The 20,060-nt window shown below is 46.3% G+C and overlaps 1 protein-coding gene across 1 annotated transcript in view; it reads right to left on the bottom strand.

Annotated features, from left to right (window-relative positions):
• Positions 1-20,060, bottom strand: part of Rat1 (5'-3' exoribonuclease 2 Rat1) — a 58,874-nt gene that overhangs the window by 24,149 nt on the left and 14,665 nt on the right. Inside the window, exon 16 of the mRNA XM_076426968.1 lies at positions 333-556. Coding sequence (XP_076283083.1) covers positions 333-556 — 224 coding nt within the window. The remainder of the gene's footprint in view (positions 1-332; positions 557-20,060) is intronic.

Genomic DNA, 20,060 nt, shown 5'->3' with positions numbered 1-20,060 from the left:
GTATAATATAAATAGGAGTTTTTTTTACATGAGAACGGATTAATCATTTTTACATTACTTCTTATGAGAAAGGGTGGTTTGATATACGTCCTATTCGGTATAAGTCCAAACATCAGGAACGGATTTATTTTAAGTTAAGAGTAGAAAGGAGAAATTTTTCAGGTCTACATAGGCTACCAAGTACTGTAAAATTCTTCTATTAAATAAAAGTTAATAAATATTTAAATTTACGTTTGTCGATAAAGCATAGGATGTTCATGGTACGCGTTTAATCGGCAAATAGAAACGATTCACTGACGGCTACCGTTGGATATAAAGTATGAGAATCTTACCCATTGCTGATGGTAGTTATTGTACGGCGCACTCTGGTAATTGTTCCGTCCGTACGGCTGAGTACTGTAGTTATTCCATTGCTGATAGTCTTGATGCTGGTAACGCTGGTAGTTATGGGGAACGCACCCGCTAGCCCATGGTCCTGGGGATGAGGACGAGGCTGGGTTGGCCTGGTTAGATCTGGAGCTCTCGTATCCCCCTTGATAGTATCCCCTCTGGAAGCCTGGAAAGACAAACGAGACGCTCGTTAGTTTATTCTGCACCTGTGGCGGTCGCAAAGTACGGAAACATGTAAGTGCAACATTTTCAATACTATGTAGATTCACGTACCACTAAAGGGGTGACTACTTGTATATTTATTGTATTATTATTAGACTGCGAATCTTTATGCATTTATGAAGAAGTTGGTTGGGGCGAAATATAAAATAGTAAAGGGTTAGAAAAATTTTAGAATACTGTGTCGTTGTTTTCAATGAAACAAAGTCATTAGGGATGAAATAAATTTTTATTTTAGTCCTGCTTCCCACAATCGATGCAGAACATTTATATTTTGCATAAAGATCCGCAGTCTAATTATTATATTATGTATACAAGGTGGTCCGTTTATCTTGAGACAAGTCGATATGTAGACCTTATTTACTGGAGCCACACAAATATGAACGAGCACATTCATTCTGGGCACATTATGTGTTCAAAGCAATTTAATAGCAGATTAATTCGGACGAAAAGACTTCTTCTTACATCAGTTACATTATTGTGAAATATTAACATTTTTAACTTGTGAAACAAATTCGAACAAAAAGAAAGAAACAGATCAAAATATAATTAAATAATTCATGAGTTAACAGGTTAGCTTAATAGCGCACTAATTGGGACAAGTGCCCCAGACATAAACGACCCGGTATGCTCATGGAGGGGTTAAAAAAGTTATTCTGTTCGATGAGTGTCCTGACATTAATAAGAGTCGTTGTGTTTCGAAACAATAACAATTTCGTCGGGTGGTTGATGGGGTCGTTTACCTCGTCGTTTCAGGAAATCACGATCGACGGGCGACAGGAAAGGACAGAGGCGAGGTAGACAGGGGTAGAACACGTACGCGTGGGTGAATGGGCGGGAGCGTGGCGGCGCGTGTGCCCCCGTTGCACCCTCGAATAATATGTAAACGCGCGTGCAGCTCGGACCGAAGACGGAGTGTTTGTCAGGAATCGCGAGACGTCATAATGGAGGTACCTCGATGCTAATAACGGATTTTCGAAAGGCCGCGTGCGGGAATCACGCACGAGAGAGGGGAGGAGGTGGAACAGGGAGTTAAAGAGAGAAGGAAAGAAGACTGAGATGGAGCGAAGTCGTTACGCGTGGATCCCGCACGCCCACGCAAATACACAATCGAACAGATATACATAGAGAAGGAACGAGAGAAAAATCGGAGGAGGTAAATATAATGACGACGCTGACAAAAGAACAAAACTGGTTAGGGGCGTCCACCCCCTACCCCCAGCCCCCTTTATCGCCGCGAGTATACGGCGACGCTCTCGTCTTTGACTACCGTTGAATATTTATAACTCGGTTTCGAATCGCGGAATCATGCTTTTTACCGGAGTCAAGGGGGAACAGTACGAAACAAGAGGCGCATTGAGGGACGAGCCCCCCACCCCTCGACGGTGGAACGGGGTACAGGGATACAGTCGGTACTGTTTGATGTATCCTGACGAGTGGAAATCAATTTTAATTGAATCGATCATAAGCTACCTGTGCCGAGGAGAAAACGGGCAGAAGCCGTGCGCGAAGCCTCCGATGCTTCGCGGAAATCGTAATGAACCCTTCGAGAGTGGGGGGTCGGATCTCGTATTCATGTATTCCGCGTGCAAGCCTCTTGTTCCCCGACGGTGTGTTCATCTTCCAAGAGACCATCGATCCACTTGCTACCACGGGAAAAAATTGTTCGGAATCGTTCGGCGTGCCAGGATACCCGGGTTCGAAGTCTTGTTTCTTTATTCGCCGAGATTTAGCGCTGCCTCCTCGAACGCAACGAACGCGGTCGCGCATGATCTATGACTCTCTCGGTGGACACCTGTGTGTGTGTACGTGTACGTGTGTCCTTGCGGGAGGTTAAATAGCGTGTCGACTGAATTCTCTTTGAATATTCTAATGAAGAGATCCTACAGGTCTAGTATGTATCGTAATCCGCCCCGGTGAAAATGTCACGCCCTGGCAAACAGCGATTCGCTGAAATCGCGAGACTCGTGGGACTCGTGGGGTCGTGAAGAGGAATCTTCCTTTTTGCTGTAGAAATTAAAAGCTCTGGCCTGTGTCGAATTTATTCGTTGAAATATTGTTAATTTGTAGAATCAGTGGTGGCTTCGTTTTGATGTTGTTAATAGCTGTCCCGTGGGTTCTTCATCACCAACGCGAAAAAGTTTTGGGTTATTGTGGATCTACTGGAAATACTATTATAAAATTCTACTAGTAATGGACTTCCTCATGTAATGGACTTCCTCACATGTAACCTCATATGTAAGAGAAACTTGCCGCCAAATTGTTTTCAACAAAGAAAATTGTTGTTAAAGCTATTTACATCAACACCTTCCACTCATTCAGATGAGAAAAAGTTTGAAAGAAGCCACAAATGTCGCAAATAAATCGTTATTGAGATATAAGCTGTTAAAGTTCTTGCAAAATTTGATTGTGTACAATTATACGTATAGACACAAAAGTCTAAATTACTAAATATTACTAAATACAGTCACACGACCGTGTCAATGAGACATAACATGATCGTATGCGAGCCTTAGCCATACGAAATTTAAAAGGACATTCGTCGAATCGGATCATTTTAAAGTAGCAATATGTGAAAAAATACCTTATATTCATTGTTACACATGAGAATATTAATCCTGGGTTATAAAATACTAATGTCAAGTACAGGTACTCACAAATTTTTCAGAATAATAGGTTTCAGTCGCTCAATAAGGTGTTGATGTAAAAAACAACTTTACCAACAATTTTCTTTATTATAAACAATTTTTCGGCAAGTTTCTCTTACAAATGTCCACCGATCCGGATGACCATTACTTTTTATACACCCCGTATTTGTCAGAAATATTAAATCTTTCACTCGTATTGAGAACAACCGCTTAAAAAATTATCAGACATTAAAATTTCTTGATTTTGTAAATAGTATTTACCTTCGCACCCCTGCAAGGACAGGTCTCCTATCTACGCACAGAGTAACCGTTCAAGGGTTGAAGGGACCCCCAAGATTCCCGAGCCTCGAGCGAGCATAGAGAGACTATCAGTGACGCATGATAATCGTATAGTTCGGTTCAATCGAGCTCGTAATGGGAGGCGGCAAACACCGTCAATATTATCGAGGGTCGAAGGAGTGGTCCCATGGACTCCGGCCTGCCAGTTTATACATAGAGTCCGGCTGCCACTGTTCCAAAGAGCGGTGCCACGACCGCTTCATCTCGCTCTCTTGCGGCAACAATAACATCCCCCGTGGATTTCCAACCCCGGAACAGTATTCGAGGGGGCGCCCCCACGGTAATCCTCACCCTCGCCGAAAAAAGGCCCACGAGGAGGAGGGTCTGGCGGGAGGGGGGTTTAACAGTTTACACGTTGGATCATCCCTCGTTATTGTTGCGTTTATGATAATAGAAGACCGACCGGCACGCACGCCAACCCACGGCTGACCGCTTCAACCCCATCGCGAGGGGTCGGGAATCGTAACCACGCTCAGGTATTTAATTAGACGGCCCCAACTACGCGCATTAATTTCTGGATTTTTCCCGGACATTTTCAAGCTGTGTGTGGGATCGAGAAACCATGCCCTGTGCAACTATTCCCAAAGTTACATTGTTAATATGGGATGGTTGTTAATCCCTTGAACTATAGCGTCGAGTCAGACTTGTGGAGATTTCGAACATAAACTACTAAATACGTACGTTATTGATTTCCTGCAAACAGAAATAAAATTTTATTTCGTTGTTGTCCATATACAGGGTGTCCAAAGTTACTTGCTGGTGTATTCGTATTTTACAATAGCGTGTGGTGCAAAATTCGTACAATAATTCCACCAAATTCTACTGGATATCTCTGACATTTCGTCAACAAAAAGTTCGTCAAAATCATCTATCTTTCAGCCGTCCAACAGAAAAAGGTCCTCGAAACGAGAAGTTGAAGAATCATGAGCATCAGCTTCTAGAACGTCCTCGCAAGTTTGTTGGACCTCTCGCGATCAGCTCTGGTAGAAATCTTCGGCCCTCGAAGACGGTCGAAAAACGACAACGCGGAGGGAAAAAATGGGGCCGGTTAGGGGGGACATGGGGGGGCGGGAAAGTGTAATTTCAGTTTGAAACAGGAACGGGAGAGGCCGACCCACATCGAAGCTTCGAGTGTTTGTATTGCTGACGCGGCGATCCAATCCAATCCAATACCCGTGGCGGATAGGCAACACATAGTGCATATACTACCTACATATGAACGAATTTCTCTCCTCTCCTCTCGTTCTCTCCCTCTCCATCTGCCGCCACGCCGATTTCCCGTCTCCTTTTTCAATACAATTTCGCGGGTTCGCGTCTGGCAGGCGGAGCTTTCGTTTTGTAATTAATTGTCCGCCATTTAAACACCGGGCAAATCATTTTTTCCTTTCGGGCCGCCGCGACGTTCCAATTAAACTCGCCCCCGTTGTTATTGAATTGCGCTCTCACGGGAAATTTCAGGTCTTAATAGTTTCGCGACGGATATTCGCAGTTGCTTATTTAAATATTGCGAGCCGTGAAAGTTCGTGCAGCTTTTAGTCGTTTGACCCTTGGGAAATATGTATAATCTACGAAAATCCCCTCCCAAAAGTTTTCAATCTTTATTCCAAAAATCGTTCCAACAAATTCATTTTATCTTAATAAAAACCTATTTAATTCCCCATTACATGTTTAGGGTTGAAACAGACTTTTTAAAATTGCCACAAAACAAATTATTTTCTTCATGAAAAATTTTATCGCAAAGTACATTCCATTGTGTTTTATTGGTATCGTTTGGTGATAGTCTCTAAAATATTTTCAAATACTGTTTTAAAACTGTCACAAACATTAATATGCTTCCGAATTTAAAGGATGCAACTGGTTGACATTTGCTTTGAATGACTATACCACAAAACCACCCGATGATAATTCAGGGGTAGCGACGAACATCAGCTGCCACAGAAGATCGTCAGGATGAGTTTTAATTGCTACCAATGTCAAGAAGACTCTTCGAGGCTTCGAGTCCCCGAAGCGAGGAGACGTTGAAGTCGGGGGATGATTTTCACGGAAGACATGTTTTCGAGTTCGAGGGATCGGAAGTGAACGGTGGCTTTTCGAGAAATGAATTTCGCCCGCCGCGAAAGGGTGAAAAAGACTTCCGGCGGGAGCTCGGCACACAGAAATCGAAACCCTTTGGCTCCGCTTTCCTCGAGAGGCGAGACCAACCGACTAACTCGAATGAAAAGGCACCAGTGCTGGTAAGAGACACTTCGTACACGCTCCTGCTGGCGTGTATCCGAGCACGAAAAAAGGAAACAGAGAGCGATAGAGAACGAGAGAGGACGAAAGAGATAGAAAACGAGAGAAAGGAGAGAACGCTTATTTAGCTTACCTTTTACTTACACGCGCCGTACAATGTTTACCTACACCCACCTAAGCATGTAAGATTGGAGGGACTGCTCGAGAGGAATAATGTTTGCGCAAGAAGAACGGATAGCGCGATTTCGATATTTAAAAAGAAAGGCGACGGAGAAGGGAGGATCAAGGCTGACTTGAACGCGACTTTCGAGTCACGTCGGTGGACATATTTACTTTTTCTAGAAGAAGCCATCTATTGTACCAGTTGATTGAACCGTTGTTTCATTGATGCTAATAGGTCCCATAGATGGTAGCTTCATCATTCTTGTGTTACAAGACTGTAGGGAAAAATATCGAGGGGGTTGTTCGAATAAGACGGCCAAATGTGTTCATCTAGCTTATTTTCTGTATTTGTGGACCTACACTCGAATCAATCCTGCTCGACGTTATCAAAACAAAGTCTGAGAATGGACAGGATGAAACGGGGCAAACGTGAAACGCGTATTGCGAGTAACGGCACAAGGTTCTTAAAAAATGATCCGACATCTCGGTGCGAAAGACATCAGAGGAACGGTAAAGCGGCGAGAAGGGGTTGTTCCGCCGAAAATGTGGCGCAAGTACCTGACGAAAAGAACAATGAGTGTGCGTTCCCCATCGAGGAGGAGGCTGCCGCAGTCCGTGCAAGATGGCGCCAGTAAGCCGGAGTACCACTCGGGCGATTTCCGGTGGCTTTGTTCCGCGCGCCACTCGTGCACTCGGGGGTGTATTCGATGAAACTCGAGGCTTAAAGGCGCGTTTTTCAGCCGGCAACGGGTAGAGGCCTTCCTCTGGCTGGCTGGTTGGCTGGCTGGCTGGGTGCGTGGGCGAGCGCGGGCGCGAGATGTAAAGAGGTTTTTCTTCTATGAAGCCAGTTAGCCAACGAACCGGTAATTCCTCCTCCATGAGCCCCCCCACTCCATCGGCATCAACGACGCGCGCGGAGCTTTCTCGCGCTCTTCGACTTCAACTTCTGCTTCGTCTTCTTCAACTTCCTCCTCGTCGTTCTCTTCGCGTTCTTCCGCCCTTTCTTCGCGTTCTTTGCCGGCATTCATTCTTGCCTTTGCGCCACCGAGAAGAAGAAACAAGCCGGGTGCAGCTCAAGATTTCCAACCCCCTCGCAACCCCTTCTTCCCCCTTCTGCGTCTCTCTCTTTCTCTATCCTCTTTTATTTGGCGTTTTCTTTCTCTCTGGTTTCTAGCTCTTTCTCTTTTTTTTGCAGCATTTTCCTGTTCCTCTTTTTAGTCGCCGGTAATGGAGGCCCTCGAAGCCGGCCCTTCTAGCGCCTCGACGAGCCAGCCGACGAAACGAAACGAAACGAAACGAGAGACGAGACACGTTTACCCCCGGCGACTTTTACTTTCTTCCTCCCTCTCCAAGCTGCCGCTCTGTTTCCCTGTTTCCATCCTTTCCCCGTGATTCGCTCGAGAGGAAAATGCAAGCCCGCCACCGTCACCGCTGCAGCCGACGGCGACGTCGCCGAGGCCAGGCCACGCTACTGCCGCTCGTCCACAGCTGAGCAAATTTTATTTCGAATAACGAATTAACAAGAACGAATAAATCCTCAAGATTTTGATGCGAGAGGCGGATCGCGATTTCTCACTCCACGGAGTCTCTGTGGCTGCAGCACAGAACGCGCGGTTTTCCTAATTTCACGGCGCAGCGATTTGGAAATTTATTCTTTCGTGAGAAATCATATTTTTTTTTGCGAAAGTGGAATATCGTGTTTCACCGGTGTGTAAATGTTTTACTCCGGAATGTTTTTCAGCGATTTGGTAGTTCTAAATGAACATTGATCATTATACATTTTTCTCGCCCAGCTGCCAATTCGAAAATTATTCGAAGCGTTCATTGAAAATATTATTTGACTCTGTATTTCTGTTGGTGCGAAATTGTCTACCCTCCTAACCACCTCTGCGTCAATTTATTTCAGACAATCGACGGTTATTCCGATCATTAAAGAACCCTGCGCTTCCGAATATTTTGCGGCGCGTCCCTGAATGCGAGCGATGATTGCATCTGCAGAAACAAATCGAAACAAAGGTGTAACAATTTTTCCTTTAAGAAAATTGAGTTTGAAAATGTGTCGCTCACGCGTGTCCTAGCATTCACCAGTAGTAGAATTGGATAGTCATGATCAGACGCGCTGGCTGATTGCTCATCAACAGCGCGCGCTGCTTGGTATCCTCGAAAACGATGCCCCAACCGAAAACATGTGATTTGCTTTCTCTTTACTTATTGTAACGAGTAGAATCGCCGCGTGTGCGCTTGTATGAGCCGTCCTGAGACACCCAGTATAAATCCGGAAAATCTCTCTCTCTCTCTCTCTCTCTACAACTACTTCCAATCTCTCCTGACTAGATCCAGCGAAAATCGATCGCGCAGTCTAGAAAAGACCTAACATTCGAATTAACAATTGTCGCGGGGAATAAAATGGGAAATGTGCGCGGCGTTTCGTGCTCCGGCTGGTATTTCCAGCTCGGCGTTGCGCGGGGGTTGGAGCGAGGACGGGGGTGGTTAGGCGGCCGGGTAGGTGGGACAGAGCAGAGCAGAGTAGAGCAGAGCAGAGCACAGCATAGCGGAGCGATCGTCGACGAACGGGGGTTGACGTGGCGGCCGAGGGGGTTGGTGGAAGGAGCGAGTTGGATCAGAGGAGGACGGAGCGAAGCACTTGACCCTGCCTGGCTGGTTGCCGCACAGCCGATGCTGTGCCAGCAAACCCCACCGTGCAACGTGCGTTAATAAACGCAACGGGTTTGTGTGGGTCCCTCGTCCGTGTGCTCTCCTCCCTCGCACCCTTTCTCTCTATCCGCAGCAGCCCTCCGTTCGCGGCCCTCGTCCTCGTCCTCGGCCTCGCGTCCCGTTTCGTCTCGTCCCGTCTCGCTCTTGTTCGAAGGACGCACGCCCACCGGAATCCAGGCTTCTCTCTTTCAGCGCGCGTGCGCATCAGTACAGAACCGGGGGTGAAACGGGGTGAAAACGTGTGGCGCCACGCAGAGCACGCACACATCCGCCCCCGTCGAAACCCGGGGGATGATAGGGGGTGGGTAGGTCGCGCGGCGAGCAACGTGTTGACTCTCGCGATCGTGCAGCTCCTAATTTATTTACAATTTCGCGAAGGGGAGCCGGATTGATTCGAGCCTTACTCCTGCCCTCGAACCACCCCCCGCGAACCCCCAGGATCCAATACCGGGCCCGGAGTAGCCTACGCTCCACTGTAATTCGCTAGGCGTTTAATTGCGCCCCCACTACCCCCGGCCCGCGTGCCTAGACGACGTTGTTCGATGGTAATTAAGGGAACGTTTCCTCTGTCCGAACGTCTTTGGAACCGAATAAATTGGACTTATCGGGGACGAAAAACCGGATTTTCTTTTGTTTCAATGGCGTCACGACGTACAGTAGTCCCTTTTCAAAGAATATAGCAGCAGATAGCTGGTATAGTACACCGATTAGAATGATATTTGGTTTTCCATTTTGAATTTAGCATTTTTCACAATATATCTCGAATTCAGCAACCCCAGAAATATCAGGGTACCGATTGTCGTAATGAGCGTATGAAATTTTAAATTTACGCGAGGTTTTCGGGAGAAGTCGAATCGTTCGAGTTTTACCGTTTCGCGTGCGGTTTACAGTACTATCGAATTTTTAATGAATAACAAATGGTCACCGCGTGTGTGGGCATCGATTCTGGAATGCGCAATCACATGGTTGATTGAATCGTTTGGAGGATTGCGAGGTTTTTGAAAAACGAGACCGGGTGGTCAACTCTACTGGATTCGTGCTATTTTTGTAACGACGAGATCGTGAGTAAAATTAGATTTTATATCCTGTAGTAAGATTTTGATCTGTAATTCCATGTGTTGTACACAAAGAAATGGCATGATCGATTCGTTAGTTAGGGACGAGAAAAATGTTGGAGCAGCCTAATAGCTGGGGGGCGGCGAACGAAAGCGGCAGGGGCGATCGTTTTCCCGAGAAGACGAGCGCCAAGAGAAAACGAAACGCGGAAAGAACGAATATATATGTATACGCGAGACTCGGCTTAATCCGAAACGGCTGAGCAAGCAAGCGAGCAAGCGAGTCACCATGGCGGAGCAAGCTATGCAGAAATCCGCGGCGTTTTTCTTCTCTTTTCCAGAGCGTCGGTGAACGTTCCTCTCCCTGCTCCCCGCGCCTAGTCGGCTCTCTTCGGTTTAGCGAATTTCTGCCGATATTCCGTCTCCGTCTCGACGCGGGGCGCAGACAGCGAAAATATTGACTCTGTCAGCCGCGGCATTTGGGCAGGAGGAAGCCCAGCCGCGGTGCGCTACCGAAGCGCGGCGAACCACTGCCGAAGCGCTGCGAAGGCAGTACAAATTAGGGGCGGATGTCGTATTGTTTCGGAACAATGTCAGAGAGATTAGCCAATCCGCACACAAAGTCCACCGGGTAAAACGACGAGCGGACTCCCTCCACCTCTGTTGCCACGCAATTGCGCCGGATACACGATTTATCCAAGACAAATCGCGGGAATAATAAAAAAAGAACCGTCCACGGGATCGAAACTCACCCCCAACGAGTTTCTCTCCTCGTTCCCATTTCCGTCGGTTCCGCTGGAGCCGAGCCGGAGGGAAGATCAGCGATTCCGTCGTTATCGGCGATGAATAATTAATGCCCCCGTTAATGAATTAAAGATCGTCAGACGTTAAAGAAAGCCTCGAGGACGAGCCGGCGAGCTCGCAAGCTCGTTAAATATTGGCTGCGTCTTCGCCTGCATCCGAGACGCGCTATCGATCCCCGGCGAATCCTGGTGCATCGTTCCTAACAGAAAATCGCCTGGTTGCATGCGGCATGAGCGATTGAAAAATGGGCTATATTCTAGGTATAGCTCGACGAGATCTTTGTCAGTGTGATCGATGTGTTTTTATTTTCTAAAAATTTAGTAAAAGTTGAGGCTTCCGGTTGTAAGCCATGTCCTTTTGAAATAGTTCTCCAAACACATCTTCGAAAATATTTCCTAATTGCACAGTGCATTAGCGTGTCTTCCGACACCTGGTAAAGATAACCGCAATGAGCTCAGAACGTTGATGAAACAGTTCCAACAGTAGAACCTCCTAAAACGTCATCCTTTCTTATATCGACTCGATTTGACAGTGTAGGAAAACGGAAATCTTCGTTGGACCTGTTCGTTGGACAAAATCTTCCGACAGTCTCGACTGTACCCGAAGATGGTGGCATCGATTGCACCGCAAAATTTGTGGCAAAGGCCGAGAGGAAAGATTGAACAAGGTAGAGAGAGAGAGAGAGAGAGAGACCGGTCGCGCAGCCCCAGAGCCGGTCGATATTTAACGGAACGACCAAGAAAAAAAGAGAAGGTTGGCTCGCGAATCTCTGCCGGTCCAAGGGACACAACGGGTCTCTCTGTCGAAGCCGGTGTGGCAAAGGCGTCAGATAAGGCACCATCGTTGATTGGATCACCGCGAGAAATCGATATCACGGCCTGGTATCCTCCTCCTCCACCATCCTCCGGACCTCCCTTCCTTCTTCGTTTTAGCCCCCCGTCTCCCCGTCGTTCTTCGAGGGTTACGCGCCACCTCCCTCCTCCTTTCTGTTCCTCCTCCTAGCCGCCGTGGCTGCCTCCAATTTCCCCGTGACGGGCTCCTGGAGGATTCTCGAGTGCCCTCTCATCGCCCTCTGGGCCATCCAACCGAGCTCTGTCCGGCAGTCTCCATGCCAACACCCGCTCGATAAATTTATTGGTCGCCTCTGACACGAGTGCTTCTGCATATTTCTTTCTTACTCCCTCTCTCTATCTTTCTCTCTCTCGCGCGCTCTTCCTCTCTCTTTCTCTTTTTCGAGAGAGAAAAAGATATACATGCACGATTTCTCTGTCTCTCCGCTGTTACACCGCCAGGGTCTTATCAGGTTCTCGGACCGTGCCTCTTGCTACCCAAGATCGCTGATGATTATTTCTTGGCCGTGTGCGAGGTGGGATTCGCGCTAGCTGGACCAAATCCGGGTCCACACCACGTGGACAACGTGTTTCCAGTGACATTAGGCGTATTCAGAAAGAAAAAGATATAATGCAGTATAATTTGAATGCTGGACCTTCGTTATCGCAGGCGTTTTATTAATGCAGCCTGAAATCACAATTAATTTCTGCTTTGACAATTTTTGAATTATACCACTGTTGCTACAAGTTAACGGTGCAAACAATCTTAATAAATATGTGTTCTTTTAACCATCCCCATAGAATATTGACAGGGTTGATATTCTAGATTTAATAGAATTAAACCTGTATAAATGAAACATTGTTTAACTTTGATTAGTGTAAGATCTTCACACTTTCTAGACTTCAAAAAGATTATCTGGAATTAATTTTTATAATCCAGATATTCCATCCCAAGAGAGTATCACTTCTCAGGACAAACTATACCCACCCCTACAGTGTTATAGTACTTAATAAGAATTATTTTATTGCATACTGCTTCTTATTAAAAGAACCATCAATCGACATGGATATCGAGTCCCAACATGCACTAATAACGGCGCACGTGGCAGGGGATGTATTAATTTGCATGGGGAAAAGATCCACAATAACCATGGTAATCCCTGAAGCATTGACTGAAGCTTAAACACAGAAATAGAATTCGATCTGAATGGGGTTGCTTATTTGTTTTTACACGTATTATTTATACAATTACTTGATATTAATAACATACGTGTTTAGTAGATTCTATTCGAAATCCTCGAGTCTGACTCGATATTAGTGTTAACAAAGAATTGAGTTTGTACCTATGAAAGGGTGTTTTGGTTTTGCAGAGGATTGATAAAGAGAAAAAGAAAAACTGGGGAGAACAGTGGGGAGGGGGATTTCGAGAAATTTGAAATAAACAACGAAACGGACAAAGAAGCCAAGGGACGAGTCTTGTCAAGATGAAAGGTAACGAGGCAACGAGTGTTCGAATCGCACTCGTCGGAACTTATGTCGGTTCAACTGGTTCCACGGTTGATTCGATGGAGCAAGAGGGGTGGGAAAAAAAGGAGGGAGGCAGGCGAAGGGTACGGGGGCAGAAGAGCGAAAGAGTAGTGCGCTCGGCGTTGTAGGACTCTCCGGTGGAGAGCTCTCCCTCTCTCTCGCCCGCTTAAAGCCCTATCCACTACTCATTTATCAAATAAATCAACACAGCTACTTGTGCACCTGTGAAGAGATTCAGCCGCGGTCGGCCCGTGCCGTCCAAAAGCCCGTGGCAATCCGTAAATCGATTTCTCGAGTGTGGAGTCAAGATTGACGCCAGGACGTCGAACAGGAGATCGCCAAGAAGAGGGAGAAGGACAGAAAGGTGAGGGGAGGACGCTGAAAAATATTGAACACAGCCAAAAATGAAACAGATTTCTGATCGATCGCATCAACCGTTTTGTTTCGGAACCGTCAGACGATATTATACAGGATGATGGGGGTCGAAAGAATTCAGAAATTGGAAATTTGTTCGTAGTTCAGGAAACATGAATTTATTTGTAATTCGTTACTAGATTTGTGCGTTTCACAAAAATGTGTAGATGCAGTTTAATGATTTTGTTATACTTCAGGAGTCGTCCCTGTACATATTTATTTTTATGTCAATACACTCGATACGTGTTTGTGTTTGCATCACAACAAAAATTGGGTCCGGAAATGTTCGGATGTTATTTCTACAGCGGTACAACGCAATGTACCATATTATAAAACAGAAAACATCGCCTGATTATATTAACAAATGTAAAATCGAGATTTTATGTGTATTCAGACTGACTAAAATAATTAGTAGAATTTAAAAAATGTTTCGTCTTTATTCTTATTGCTGCCTAACAATCCCAAAAATAAATACGATTAAACAGAAAAAAAATGACAAAAATAATTTTGGCTGACTAGATTGTGCAAATGACCCACTGTGCGACGTAACCCACATGGATTGATGATCGACGATGGCTTGGGAAATCAGTGCGAATTGTTAATCGTCTGCGGATCGGCCGGAGAGGAGAAATTGGGGAAAGACCGACGAAAGAAAGGGATTAAGAGCCGGGTGTGCGAGGGACCGCAGCGGGGAACGGAGACGGAAAGAGTATAATCAAAGAGGTTCGAAAAATCAGGATGCACTTAGAAGCACGTACTCGGCCTATAGAGAGGCATTCAGTTATACTGGTGAGTTTGGAGTCAAAGCAAGGACCCTTGCCTCAGCCGGCGCATTACCTCCGGTGCTCGCGTCGTCGACGTCGACGTCTATGCCACGTTTACATCCACGTGACCTTCTCTCCCTCTTTCGGTAATGCTTTCGCTGGTGTATTCTACGATCGCCGAGTTGAGGAGCGAGCATCGACACGATTAGGAAATACAGATCATCTATTTTTTCGGGAAACTTGTTTATGTGTTTTCCAATCGGATTCGTGGCTCTCTTTTGCTTTCTCCGTGTTTCAACTTTTTCGGATGATTTTAATTTTAATTGCAATTGCATCGTTTTTATTCCGGATTATTTTACGAGGTAGTTAGTTGGAGAAGTTCTGCGACTTTTCCAAATTTCATAAGAAAAAAGCTGTGCAGTTTCAAATTTTTTAAATTATTTTTAAACCTTTTTCTTTTCTTCCGATGTTGACGTGTATTTCGTAAAAGTATTTCTCTAGTGTACATCAAGGTTTTTACCTTTTCAACATTCGATGACATTAAATTTTATGAAGCCTTCATCTAAGAAAACGGAAACCGTAGGACTGAGAAAAACGAATATCCCCTCCACTGCGAGGCATACCCGCGAGGGGCCAAGGAGTTCGAGCTGCTTCGTTCACCGAGCAGTGTAAAGTGTAAACATTGACGGTATGCAGTAAGTTTTCGGCCGTGCGGTCCGTGTTTACTCGCGCTGTCCTTTTCTAGCTTCGGCGCGGTCGGCGAGGTCAGAAAGAAATAGTAGAATGGTAAAATAGTTTTCGCCTTTTCGATAAAACAAGGTAAACTGATTCAGTCAAGTATCATTATTTTACACTCAAAGTTAAACGTCAAAAAACAACACGAGCCCATAGGATGACCTAATATTTATCGAGTGCAGAAATTTATTAACGCAATTCTAGATCAACTCCATTGAACTGAAGAATAATAAAATTTATCTTCGCCTCTTCACGAGGCTTTCCTAACACTAACACAGCCTTCTTCTAGAAATAGCATTCGGGTAATTAAATGAAAGACGCTATATTATACCGCTATTTTACATATGATTTCTACAACGAGCTATGACGAGCTATGACAACCCGGACAAGCCAGGAGATCATAATTCCGGAAGAGACGATTCCGCGGGCGAAAGAAGCCGTCCCCGCGGCGATACGACCGTGATTAGGTAATCTCGAAGAGCATACACGATCGCTTGGAGACGAAGTAGACGGTCCTCGTGATGGAGTAGGCGGCCGAAGAGTACGCGAGCACGAAGGTCGGGGGCGGTGAGGAGGAGTGAAGAGATCTCGCGAGCAACGACACGGGGACGGAGATCGTGAAAAGCGAGAAGAGCGATGAAAAGGTGGCTACTCGGCTTTGTAACGGAGTTAAGAAGACGAAGAGAACCGTAGGATGAGGCGGGAGAGCGCACATAACCGCGGAAACCGTCTGCGGAAGAAGAGAACGTAGGAAAATGGCGGGCAAGGGGGCTCAGGTAGAGGAGAAAGGGGGTTGGGGGCCAGCGGTGACACGCGAATCGCCAGGAAAGGAGGAGAAGCCGGAGAAAAGAGTGCGGCAGGAAGAAGAGGAAGAGGATGGTCCTTGTGCACCGAGGACCCCAGGATACCCAGCAAGGAGTATCCTAGAACTGTCGAGCATCCTTCACTCCCATCGTCTTCCTCGTGCCCCTCGATCCTCCCTCGTCATCTCTCTCTCTCTCTTTCTCTCTCTACTCTGTCTGCGGTGTGTCGTCTCTTCTTTTTGTCTTCCTTCCGTCGCTACTCGTCTCTCCTTGTAAATATGCCCTTCTCCCTTCCCCGTTCTTCTTCTTCACCGCGTGTCCCATCAGGATCTACTCTTGCAAAGGGAACCGTCGTCTCCTTCAAATGCTACACCGAGAGGGATATCGCCCCCCATCCATCCAACTGCCTGTTTCACTCTTTCTTTATTTCTTTCGTGTTCGATCTCTGGTTCGCTCTTTTCTTTTTCATCTTCCTCGCTCTGTCTCTCTTTCTCTTTGTCGCGTTTTGTCTTTCTCATTCTCAGTCACTCTTTCCGTTTCTACACTGTTCATTCCCTCCCCCGAGTCTTCCTCTGTCGCGTTCTGTGTGCCGCGAGACTTTCGTACGGATTGCGAAATCAAGGGCTCTTCGAGGGCTCTGGAGTAGATGGAAAGAGAGAGAGAGAGAGAGAGAGAGAGAGAGAGAGAGAGAGAGAAAGAGAGAAAGAGAGAAGATCAGGCTTTCTAGCCGCGGCGGCGATGTTGAGCGCGAGAATCCGCTCTGCCACCCTTGTGACTTCCGGCGCGCGAATCCGATGGTCTCCGGTGTACAGTGCTATCGATAGAATGTAGAACGCACTACGTAGATGCCCCTAATTGTCATATGGATGGTTTAAAGATAGTAGGATACGAACAGCACAAACTTGAATCAACTCTGTACTGTAACCAAAAAATGTCGACATTCGAACTACTGTATATCTAGCTTCGTGGAAAAAAATCTTATAATATTCTGTTTGTGCTCATTTTAAAGGATCAATTCTCCAGTTACACACCCCCGAACTCAATTTTCCCGAAGTCACTTTTTTTTTTCTAAAACCGAAATGCATTTTCCTCCTTGCTTCCTCGAAAAGTAATCTGAGATGATCGATTCCGCCGAGCAATTACAGGATTTGATCGTTGCGTGTATTAGAAGAGCCCGATCCAGGAAATGGATTCTAATCGGGTAAACAGACTCGGACACGGGGATATCCAAATTTCCGGCTTGACCGCGAAATTCGAGCCGGGAACGAGTGGGCATTCCGCAGGAGTCGGTGAAGAGGATTCCACGAGGCGGACTCGGTGCCGAGCTGGTCGCGAGTCCTCGAGACCAGTGAAATCGGATCCTGTCGGGGGCGGGGAAGATGGGTCAACAAGTCGGCACGGCCAAAAACGAGATCGTTCGTGCACGATGGTTGTAGAACCGTCGGTCCCGAAACCCGATACGTTCCGCAGGAATCAAAACGTGTCATGGATCCGGAGGCCACTTAGCCGAGGCATAGATGTTCGCACTTTCGATCGGGAATGAAAAGGAAGAGGGGTACGTCGTGCCACTTGACCCTCAGAACGTTTCGTTTCTTCTGCTATTGCATACTGACCTAGTGGACAGCCCTGCAGAGACTGCCAATGCTTCCGGAACATTCGATGGAAATGTTTCAGGTTTTCGAGATCATTCAACCTAATTGCGGCTGAAGATGAATCCGGAGGGGCTACTTTCTCTTTTGGCAAACCGAAGGATGTCTCGAATACAATAGCAGGTAGCATGATCATTTCAAACTTGAAAATTTTGATTTCTCATGAAGATGTCTATCTAGTTATCACACTGAACATTTTCTACGACGTCCAATAACATCATAGCTGTTAGACTCCACAGTTTTAGCTCATATTTGTATGCCTAAAATGTACGTCTTAACAATCCGTTATAAGAAACTCAGAATTAATAGAAACCTGATCATTATGAGAGTACCGCGTTATAGGAAGGTTTACTGTACTAACTTCTGTAAATACCACATTCCTATTACGGTAGGGATAGTAGTCGGATGTACGTTGTCAAAAAAGAGTTCACCACGATTGCGGCCACTCGAGAAACCCACGGGACGCCGAAAAAAGGAAGAATCGTGCGAGGCGCCTGCTAAAATCCGATTCGACGGATGATCCTCGCCGGCCATTATGGCAGGGCACAATGGAGGATGAATCGAGAACAAGAAAGGGAGAGAGAGAGAAAAAGGAGAATTGTCCGAAGGTAGCTCGAGGGGCGAACACAGGATTCTCCCCGTGGAAACGTTGTTCTCCCCCGAATCCGCGGGCGGAAATGAGCCGGAAAACCGCACTCTGGCTCGCCTTTTCTTTGCGTTTTCCCGGTTAGCGTTCGTAGAGCTCTCGCGGTTTCTTGATATTACCGCTGCTAGTGCACGCGGAACCGAGCGGAGCGGGTTCTCGGGTCAGTCTAGCGCGAAAAAATTCGTGTCGGCTCTGGGGTGATGAACAGAGGGAGAGAGAGAGAAACGCACGCGGAGAAACGTCAGGAGAAAGAGAAAATAGAAAAATGAAAAAACAAAAGCGAGAGGAAAGCGTGCTCGCGGAGCTGGGAACGTATCGGAGAACAAGAGGGTCGGAAACGGAGAAAAAACATTTTCATTCTGAGGATTTTTCGGAGACCACGCTTGCAAACCCGTCCCTCGCAGCCCTTAGAATTCTCGGTTAATCGTGTGACCCAGAAAAGATAAATTACGAGTGGAGAGGGAGAAGGAAGAAAGACGTGTGGATCGGCGAGCAATAGAGATAATGGCTCGCTCGAGCGCAGTAGTTTCCACGCGATGAGGGGTTGAGGATCTAGGCGACTGATAAACGGAAAAATCCGTCGGCTCGACGATGGTATATGAGATCCGTTTAGCGAAACACGCGGTCGAACAGACATTTTTGTAAGGATTTGCGACGCGCGGATCTCGAGCATCCCGCCGAGGTTTTAAATGTTCTCCTTTCCGGAGAATGTTTACGATACCATTGCGATCCTTCATTCCCGGATGGTTTATGTAATATGTATTATTTCAAACACACAAAACGAATTATTTGCGCGGAAAATCTTCGTTTACCTGAGCGGCGAGAAGCGCTTCAAAGTTTCGAGCACAGGAACGCTTCAGCCCTTGATTCGAACGTTCTTAAACCTGCACATTGTACGAGTTAGTTTTACTTGAGAACGAACTTTCAACTCGAACTAGCTTGTTCACCACGTTTTGAGGATCTTTAAGTGGTTAGTATTCGAAGGTCGCAAATGAGCTTTCCGATGGATTTTTATGCGAATATGTTTCCGTATCAATTTGCACGGATTAATACCTCCGTGGATATATTTATTAGAAACAAGAATCTGATTGAACTTTGTTGAAAGCTAAATAGGCGTACATTTTTCCCTTATTTGAATATCAGTTGGAGGAATTTATCGCAAATAATTAATTCGTCGTTTCTCAAATATATTTCTCGCCAGTTTCACTTGAAAATCAACTTGTGACTTATTTCACTGTTTACCATAACTTGGTGCGGCATCTCGTTACCGCGCCACTTCTTCATAAACAGTTTGTTTATTGCGCCTCGCAGTTCCTGTCATTCAAGTGTCCCCTTTTACGTAATCTTGCTCTGCTCTTGGAAAAGGACGGGTTGCAGAAGATGAACATTTTCATTGAGAAAGGAGTAAACGGATACTTGAACTCTCGTGTAGACAAAGCTCGACGAAAGAGCGTCAGCAAGAAACTAAGAGAACCGACACGACTGTGACGACTCGAATCATTTTCTCGGTTCTCTAAATAGCGAATATTGTAAACGATCGAATATTTTCGAGCGGTGACCCGTACAGTGACAGAATTTCACCGTGTCTTCTCTCCTCGGTTCGCCATTATTCGGCTTCTCCGGTTCACGGGGGCTAAATCTGGTTGGTTAAAGTAACGGGGCCTAAGGAAACTCTGGCGCGGTCGTGGGATTCTATCCAGTGCCCTCCGTGGCTCACGCTCCTTTTCTCCTTTCTTCGCTTTCGTTCCAATTAACCTTGAAGCGACGGGAGAAGCAGCTCGCCGCAGGATGCGAGGGAGACCCACCGAGCATAAAGGGGGCAGTCGAATGAGATTAATTCAGAAATGACGACGAGGCTCTTGCCTCCCCGCTTTCGCCTGCACGCACGATTATACGATGGATATACAGTGGCGTGCACACGGGGTATCGTATCGTATCGGCCCGCGCGACACTTCTCCTCGAGAACTTCGTGACACGGAGTCGCGGAGATCTCGATCGAGTGATCGATTGCCAACAATTACTAAAATGTCTCGTTTAAACCTCGCACGGCGCACAGTAGGCCAGAAGTGCAAAAAGGCTGGACAAAATTAATTCGTTAATTAAATATAAATCAGACGCTTTTTCT

Source organism: Lasioglossum baleicum, chromosome 7 (genome assembly GCF_051020765.1).
Source record: "Lasioglossum baleicum chromosome 7, iyLasBale1, whole genome shotgun sequence".
Taxonomy (NCBI): Eukaryota; Metazoa; Arthropoda; class Insecta; order Hymenoptera; family Halictidae; genus Lasioglossum; species Lasioglossum baleicum.
This window is presented reverse-complemented; position numbering and strand designations above follow the sequence as displayed.